The sequence below is a fragment of the Gossypium hirsutum genome, chromosome A01, assembly GCF_007990345.1.
Source record: "Gossypium hirsutum isolate 1008001.06 chromosome A01, Gossypium_hirsutum_v2.1, whole genome shotgun sequence".
Lineage (NCBI taxonomy): Eukaryota > Viridiplantae > Streptophyta > Magnoliopsida > Malvales > Malvaceae > Gossypium > Gossypium hirsutum.
The window spans coordinates 2,701,675-2,710,579 of NC_053424.1; the positions used below are offsets into that span (position 1 = coordinate 2,701,675).

Here is an 8,905-nt window from a genome sequence, read left to right on the forward strand (position 1 = left end):
TTCAGCAACAAATATAGTAACATCAACGTTGCATTTAACCTTGCACATTATGAAAACCAGCAGAAGGACCAGACTTCTGTCGTACCATTTTTTGAAAACGGGATCGACTTGATTTTGAAAACGAAAATTAAAACGAGAGTCGCCACCGATCCTTGTTAGGTGTGATCGGATCACCTTCGTTTTAATAAAACATTTTAGTTTACTAAAATAGTGTTTTTGGTCTACGGAACTCAAGGGAACGGGATCGGGAGTCGATTACGTGCGAGGAAGAATTAGCACCCTTGAAACGCCCAAAAATTGGTACCGAATTGATTAGTTAGTGTCTTGATGTCGAAAATGGAAAATTGGGAATGGATTTGAAATACAATCCTTTCTATTAATATTGATTTTAAAATTCTTGAATTAGCTTGAATCAATTGTTTAAAGATTTCCTTATTCTCGAGATATCGGAGTATCACATCCCATAAGTTAGGACACAATACCATGAATTCCCGAGCACAAGATCGTCTTTTAATTTAAATGAGAATTTCATGTGTTTTAAAACTCAAAAAGGATATTTAGCTATTTAGAAACAACGAGAAAATCGAAATCCCGTAAGTTAGGGTACAACTCCTCGATATATCAAAATGCATAACATTGTCTTATTTGGAAAATTTTGTTTTTGAATAGTAGCGAATACAATATTTAAACGACGTGTATTTGTTAGATTAAAATAAGGTAATTTATTGGATAAATGTATTGGGGTCTAATTTGAGGTGATGATATGAAATGAAATATAGTGCGACATAGAACAAGGATCCACACATAAAATATTCCACAAGCGCATGGCAGTAATATGAACGTGAGTAAGCAAATTTACATACATGCAATAGCAATAATTCCACAACATACATCATTTAACATTAAGCTTAATAAATATAGAAATGAAGCAATAGTATGAAACAACTTAAATCAAATAATAAGATGATCTTAAACATAAAATATACGTGAAAAAGATTTAAGATAAATACTATAAAAGCAACTAAAAGTAAATAATAAAAAATAATTTTAAAACCATTAACGCAAAGTCTAAAATAAGTAATATGTAAAAATAATTTTTTTTTTAAAAATAACATACATAGTATATATAAAAACAACTTAACATAAATATATGTATATAAAGGATAAATAATGTATAAAGAGTTTAAGATAAAAACATAAGGAAATTCAAAATAAGTGATCTATACAAAAAGAAGTTTAAGAACAAACATTCTATAAACTTAAAAATAATAAGCTATTCAAAAATAATATATAAAAAGGGTTTAAAATAAATAAATAAAAAGCAAATGTAAAGTGATTAACATATATATAATAATTCAAAATGACTTATATAAAAAAGGGTTTAAAATAAATAATATGTAAGGTGATTTAAGACAAATAATAAAAATAAGTTTAAAATGAATATTATGTAGTGAGAAATTTAAAATAAGTAACGTAAAAAAATTTAAAAATAAGTGGTACATAAAAAATAGATAATACATATAAAAATTTGAAATTGATAATATAGGGAAAAGAAATTAAAGTAAACAATAAAACAATTTAAAATGAATAATACATAAAACAAGTTTAAAATAAATAATGTATAAAGCATTTTAAAATCTATAATTCACAAAGAAAATTAAAGGATTACATATATGAATAGTTTTAAAATAAATAATATATAAGTTAATTTAAAAGTAATTAATAAGAAATTTAGAATATATGATACGTAAAAGAATTAAAAAATAGACAATATAAATATATTTAGATATAATATATAAAGGATTATTAGATATACATAACACATAATAACTGAAGAATAAACAACGTAATATAATTTGAAATAAGTATATAGCAAAGCTGTTTTGAAATAATAGCAAACATATAGAAACTTGAAATAGATGGTATATATATATACAAATATGATAAGTAAGGATTATAAAATAAATAATACATACATAAAGTAAGTTGAGATAAAGTAATATTTAGAATAAACAACACATTAAAGTGAGTTACAACAAACAATAACGATATGAACAAACAGTATATTAAGCAAATTAAGATAGATGTAAAGAGAATAGATTAAATGAATTTAGGATATAGATGAAAACAAATCAAAATTTCAGGGTATAAATTTGAAATAATAAAAAAGGGGCCACCAGGGATTAAATTGAAACGAGCTGAGACTTGCGAGGACCAACTGGAGTAATGTCCCAAGTCTATACGCCGCGTTTCATTAACCCAGATCAGGGACCAAATCAGAGAGGGGATAAAATAATCGGGCTAGATTTAAAAAGAAAAAAAAAGAAATCGGGACTAAATCGAATATCAGGAAAAGGGGGAGGGACCAAAGCGGGTAATTTCCCATTTAAGGGAAACATGCGGACCCCCCATTTTCTAAACGGCACCGTTTTGTAGCCTGATAAAAGGCCCCAAATTTTTGTTTGTTTCATTTTTCCCTAGTGTTTTAAAAAAAAACAACAGAGAGCATTCCTTCCCTCTCTCCCTTTTCTAATTTTCCCATTTGGCTAGGGTAATATACCCATCCTCGCCGGACCGCCGCTCCTCCACCGTAGATGGTGGTCGGTGAGTCGCAAAACGGTTCTTTTAGTCCCGTTCAAACCAGATCTAAAGGTCTAGTCCTTTATTTGTGACAAAAAGACGAATAAAGAGGACTTTGGTCCTTGTAGCCAGCCTTAAAAAGCTGTGAGGCCCTCGGCGCCGGTGAAACAACCACGACGACGGAGGACGTGAGGCTACTCAGGTAAGTTTATTTCTTCCTTCTTTATTTTGAAAGATTTTTTGTTAGAAAAAAAAAATAAAAATGATAGAGACAGAGACGAAAATAGATAAAAAAAAAATCCACCTTTCGAAACTTCTGTTCTTTTTGATTAATCTTGCTTGTAAATGTCTGTAAAAACTTACAGGAGAGTAGATCCAGGCTTTTAAAGCCATTTACAATTGATTCCCTTTTGTTTTTTGCTCTTTATTTCTCTGCGCTCGCATGCTTCTTTCTCTGCTATTGTGCTTGTTTCAGATGTCAGACGACGCGTGGAGGGCAACTGATGGAGCAGCGTGCAAGCAGACGAAGAGGCGTGGGGCAGTGGCTGAACGTTCCTAGGGTTCTGCTGATATTTTTTGCATTAGATTGATAGTTTGGGCTGTATTTGTTATTGGGCTGTTTATTTTGGTTTGAAATTTTGTTTTTTGGTTTTGAGTCATGGGCATTGGGCAAATTTAAGCCCGTACAATAGCACTCGGAAAAAACTTGTTCCATATCTTCCACGGTTCCACAGGTAACACTCAAATTAGTCCCTTTTTCAAGCAAACAAGATTTACAAAGGAACTAAATGAATTGAACCAATTGAACCAGTTAAAAATTAATTAAATTATTTTTTTACTTTTAATAATTTTTTAATCAGTTCGATCAAATAAACAAATCAATAATCTTATCGGTTTAACTGTAATGTAACTCTAAAAGCATTGGGTATACTCACATTAGCATTGTGGTGCCATATTAATCTATTAGGGGTTAATTTGCGATGAAAATTTTGTTTTGTATTTTTAAGCCATTTATTTTTATTTTTTAACATTTTTTTTCTATTTATAATGGAATTAATTTTTTTTCCATAAAAGTAAAGTTTTATGTGTACAATTTACAAAATTAAAGTTTATATATTAAATTGCACATTAAGTTAAAGTTTATGTATAATTTTAATATTTATGATTTCAAAAATTATCATAAGTTATTTTTTAAGACTTTTAATAAACATATTTATTAATGGAACTGTCTCCATGTTATAGACCAGATGCCCGTCTATTGTTGTCCTTGCAAGTGGCCAGGTTTAGGTTTACAGCATGTATTGAATCATTTGAGGTTGTTATAGGATAGTATGAGCAGTTGGTTAAGTAGTTATCATTTTGTTAAGAGTTGTTAGCAGCAGTTATGGATTTACTTCTTCTATATAAGGCATATATTTGGTACGAAGGAAATAAGGATAGAATAATACCTTGATTACCTTCTTTAGTTCTTCGTGTTTGGCTTCATTTACAGATGCGAGGTCTGCGTGTGATGTCTGGACTACCGCCACGAGTCTATTTGCTGCGGACACTGGCACTAAACAGTCCAAGATTCGGCATGAACTACATTCACTTAAGAAAGGTGCGTTATCTGTTAAGGAATATGTTGCCAAGATTACAACTCTGTGTGCTTTGTTGGCAGCCTCTGGCACTCGGATCTCAGACGTGGAGAAGACGCAAGTGCTGCTCGCAGGTTTGCCATCCGATTTTGATGCGGTCGTCTTATCGGCGTCTTTTTCGTCAGAACCGGTGCCATTTCAACGTCTTGTTGATGCTCTCCTCGAGTGTGAGACCCGATAGTTACGGGCTGTTCAGGAAGTTGTTATGCATGCCAATCTGGTTGAAGGTGATTCTTCGTACGCACCGGAGGCTTCAGTCCGTAGTGGTCATCCGCCGACGAGTGGTCGTGGGCGTGGTTTTCGGCCGCGAATTCAGTGCCAGATCTGCAATAGACTGGGGCACCTTGCTCACAAATGTTATTAATCGGTTTCACCGAGATTTTGATGGGCCATCGGCGGCGGTTCAGGCGTCTAGTGCTGATCGACCTCTTAGAGCATCTCGACCGTCGCACATTTTCGGCGTTTCTCTTCCTTCAGGTCCTTCTGCTTCACAAAGGGAATCTGGTGATGGTGTTTGGGGGCCGTTTGCTCAGCGAATGAGGTTCACTCCTTTTGGTCAAAATCAGCCTCCAAATTGGACTTCAGCTGGGTGTTTTGGTAGACCGGTGCATGGCACTTATGCTGGGCCGAATCATGTTTTGGATGGGCATTTGCCTAGACCTGGGCCTTGTAGGCCGCATATGGGTGCTCCTCATCCTGGCCTCTCTCGGCCTTTTGCTTATTATAATGGTCTTGGTGCTGGAAATTTAAATGTGAATTTGATTGGTTTAGTGCTGGGAATTTAAATGCAAATTTGACTGGGTTTGCACCTATTAGCAATTGTGTGCAGGTTGGTTATCCGTTGAGTGGTGATCCGGGAGTTGGCGATGGGCGTGATCCGTCGGCACCACCTATTCCTTTGTGAACCAAGCCGCGTGCTCGTGTTTATAGTGGCTCAGATCCGTGTATTGGTCTTCCTCGGGTTGGTGATTTACATGCATCTAATTATTGAGATTATTCTGGCTCACCTGCCAATACTGCTCAGATTGGAGTTAATGGTGATAACGCTGGTTCATACATACATGTGCCTGTTGGGACTGCTTCCTGGTATCCTGACTCGGGAGCTAGCAATCATGTCTGTCGTGATGCGTCGGCTCTTCAAGATTCTTCTTCGTATTTCAGTAAGTCCTCCTTTTTGATGGGTGATGGCACTCCTGCACCAATTTCTTCTTTTGGTACTTGTGTTTTATCTACGTCGTCTAAACTACTCAGGTTGTCTAGTGTGCTGTGTGTTCCAAAAATCAGCAAAAATTTGTTGTCTGTGTCCCAGTTTGCTAAAGAAAATAATGTGTACTTTGAGTTTCACCCAACGTATTGTGTTGTTAAGGACATTGTGACCCGGGAAACACTGCTGAAGGGCCACATTCGTGATGGGTTATATCATTTCTCACTACCGGATCTGTCTACTCAGTCTGTTTCGTCTCCAGTTGCTGCTTCCATTGAACTTCAAAATAAGACTGCTAAAGGTGATGTGTTTTCCTTGTGGCATAGACGTCTTGGTCATCCATCTGCTTTTGTTGTTAAAAATGTTCTAAACAAATGTAATGTTGTGTTGCACAAAGATTGTTTTGACGGTGTATGTACGGCATGTCAAAAAGGAAAATCACATAAGTTGCCCTTTTCTCATTCTACTACTGAATATAGTACTCCTTTTAAATTGATTGTGTCTGATCTCTGGGGTCCTGCATCTGTTGCTTGTGGAAACCATTGGTATTATATAGTGTTTGTTGATGCTTGTACTTGTTTTACGTAGGTGTATTTGCTGCGTCAAAAGTCTCAAGCACTCCACTGTTTTGTTCAATTTCAACTTGTTAAGAATCAATTTGGGGTGAGTATTAAACAATTTCAGAGTGACTGGGGTGGAAAGTACCGTGCCTTCACATCGCTCCTTACTTCCTAATGAATTGTTCATCGCGTCACATGTCCACATACTTCAGAACAAAATGGGCTGGTTGAGCGCAAACATCGTCACATTGTTGATATGGGTCTTACTCTTCTAGCTCAAGCTGGTCTATCTATGGAATACTAGGGCTATGCTTTTTGTTGTGCTGTTCACCTCATCAATCATCTTCCTACTCCGGTTCTGCAGGGTCGCACTCCTTTTCAGGCTCTTTATGGTCGTGCTCCTACTTACGATCATCTCAGGGTATTTGGGTGTTGCTGTTTTCCTTACTTACGGCCGTTTACGTCTCATAAGTTGGACTTTCGTTCTCAACATTCTGTCTTTTTGGGGTATAGTTCTCACCACAAAGGATATCAGTGCCTTCTTCCTTCTGGCAAAGTTGTGATTTCTCGTCATGTTGTGTTTGATGAAGATAGATTCTTGTCGTCTGACTCTGTATCAAGTTCCTTGCACGTGCAGAGTCCCTCTATGTCCACGTTCATTCCTCTTGTTCGACCTCCTATCTCTGAGATTGTTTCTCGACCAATTGCTCATTCGCTAGCTCCGTCGGCTCCTCACGCTGGTTGTTCATCCATTTCTGTCACCGTTCATCCTGGGGTTGGGTCTGATCGAGAGCCTCCTGGGTGTTCCTCTCCTCTTAGCATTTCTTCTAGCCCTACTGGTGTTGTTGAGGAGGTATCTACTGATCCCATGTCTCCTGATGTCGTGTTTCCTGTACCTGTCTCTAATTCGCATCCTATAGTGACATGAGCTAAGGCTGGTATTTTTAAGCCTAATGTTATGAATGTTGAAGTTACTGAACCTTCTACGATTGAGAAAGCTCTGTCCACTCCAGAATGGCGTGCTGCGGCTCAAGCTGAATATGATGCTCTTGTTCGCAATTCTACCTGGGAGCTTGTTCCTTTTCCTCTTCATCTCACGGTTATTGAGTGTAAATGGCTCTTCAAGGTCAAAAAGAATCTGGATGGGACTATTGATCGCCGTAAGGCTAGGTTAGTTGCTAAGGGCTCTTCTCAAATTCCTGGCTGTGACTTCAAGGAAACGTTCAGTCCCGTGGTCAAGCCAGCTACTATACGAGCCATTTTGTCCATTGCTGTGACTAAGGGATGGTCTTTACGACAGGTTGATGTGAATAACGCCTTTTTAAATGGTGATCTGACTAATGAAATGTTTATGCAGCAGCCCCCTGGCTATGTAAAATCAGGTCCAAACGGTGAGCGACTTGTGTGTCGACTAACTAAGGCTTTGTATGGCTTACGGCAGGCTCCGCGTGCCTGGTTTTACCAAGTTACAACAGTTTCTTGTTTCTTCTGGGTTTGTCCTTTCCAAATCGGATACTTCTCTTTTTGTCCGTGCTACCTCCGAATTTACTCTTTATGTGCTTGTCTATGTCGATGATATTGTTATCACTGGCAATTCATCTGATGAAATTACATGTTTTGTTCAGAAGTTACATAGTGAGTTTGCTTTAAAGGATATGGGTGAGCTCCATTATTTTTTGGGAATTGAAGTAAGTCGGTCTTCCTCTGGCAGTCTTCATTTGTCGTAGGGTAAATACATTCGGGAGCTTCTTGCTCGGAGTTCTATATCTAACGCCAAAGGTGTTCATACACCAATGGTGAGTTCCTCTGTGTTATCTAAAAAAGAAGGTGAGCCACTGGCAGATCCAACTGAATATCACAGTCTTGCTGGAGCTCTTCAGTATGTTGTTCTGACTCGTTCTGATATTGCTTATGCTGTTAATAGGGTGTGTCAGTTAATGCATGTTCCCACTACTTCTCATATGGTGGCATTAAAACGAATTTTGCGATACTTACGTGAAACTCTTTCTCATGGGCTGTTTTTCCGTGGGTCTGATCGTCTCTCCTTGGTCGGCTATGCTGATGCCAATTGGGGTCTTGATTTTGATGATCGTCGATCTACTACGAGATACTGTGTCTATTTTGGACATACTCCTATCTCTTGGTGTTCTAAGAAGCAGCCGATTATTTCTCGCTCTACAGCTGAAGCTGAATATCGTAGTTTAGCAGCCGCTGCTAATGATGTAACTTGGCTGGTCTCCTTGTTAGCCGAGCTCAAAATCGATCCCGATGATCTTCCGACCATATGGTGTGATAACTCTAGTGCCGTTGCCGTTGCAGCTAATCCGATTTTTCATTCCAAATTTAAACATGTTGAGCTTGATTTATTTTTTGTTCGCGAGAAAGTGGCTAGTGGTGACTTGGTCGTTGGTGAAGTTCCAGCATGTGACCAGGTGGCAGATATTCTTATTAAACCATTATCAGCGTCTCTGTTTAGTCGTTTTCATAGTCTCCTTCGGGTGTTGCCTCTTGAAGAGGCTGGGTGAATGTTATAGGATAGTTTGAGCAGTTGGTTAAGTAGTTATCATTTTGTTAAGAGTTGTTAGCAGCAGTTATGGATTTACTTCTATATAAGGCATGTATTTGGTACGAAGGAAATAAGGATAGAATAATACCTTGATTACCTTCTTTAGTTTCTGTATTTTCTTAAGAATATTTTTCTATTGTTGAGATTTTATCAGAGGTGAATGCGGACTTGGTATCTGCATTGGTGGAGAGATAGTGAACAGGACCAACACTTTTCACTTGCCACGCGGAGAGGTCGTAAGAATGTTGAAGGATGTTGTGCTCCAACTGGGACTTCCTGTAGACGAAGTTGCAGTCACTGGTAGTAGCGCCATAAATGTGTCGGATCTTTGCCAAGAGTTGCTTGGTCGGGTACCGGG

At 37.6% G+C, this 8,905-nt stretch overlaps 1 protein-coding gene across 3 annotated transcripts; it reads left to right on the top strand.

The window, feature by feature from the left end:
• Window positions 1-2,483: 2,483 nt before the first annotated feature.
• On the top strand, window positions 2,484-8,652 carry LOC107934062 (uncharacterized). Of its 3 annotated transcripts, none has more exons than XM_041118149.1 (6): window positions 2,484-2,782; window positions 3,056-3,314; window positions 4,073-5,377; window positions 5,584-5,722; window positions 6,010-7,808; window positions 7,906-8,652. In XM_041118149.1, the coding sequence occupies exon 3, from the start codon at window positions 4,073-4,075 to the stop codon at window positions 5,000-5,002; it is 930 nt and encodes a 309-aa protein (XP_040974083.1). In that variant the 5' UTR covers window positions 2,484-2,782; window positions 3,056-3,314; the 3' UTR covers window positions 5,003-5,377; window positions 5,584-5,722; window positions 6,010-7,808; window positions 7,906-8,652. The 3 variants fall into 3 exon arrangements, with proteins under 3 accessions (XP_040974083.1, XP_040974086.1, XP_040974081.1); XM_041118152.1 differs by having other exon boundaries at window positions 4,073-4,180; window positions 4,241-5,377; window positions 6,010-8,652; XM_041118147.1 differs by having other exon boundaries at window positions 6,010-8,652.
• Window positions 8,653-8,905: the final 253 nt, after the last annotated feature.

Bases quoted from the DNA above. Each gene is read 5' to 3' on its own strand.
- LOC107934062 (XM_041118147.1), top strand. From the start codon at position 4,073: ATGCGAGGTCTGCGTGTGATGTCTGGACTACCGCCACGAGTCTATTTG.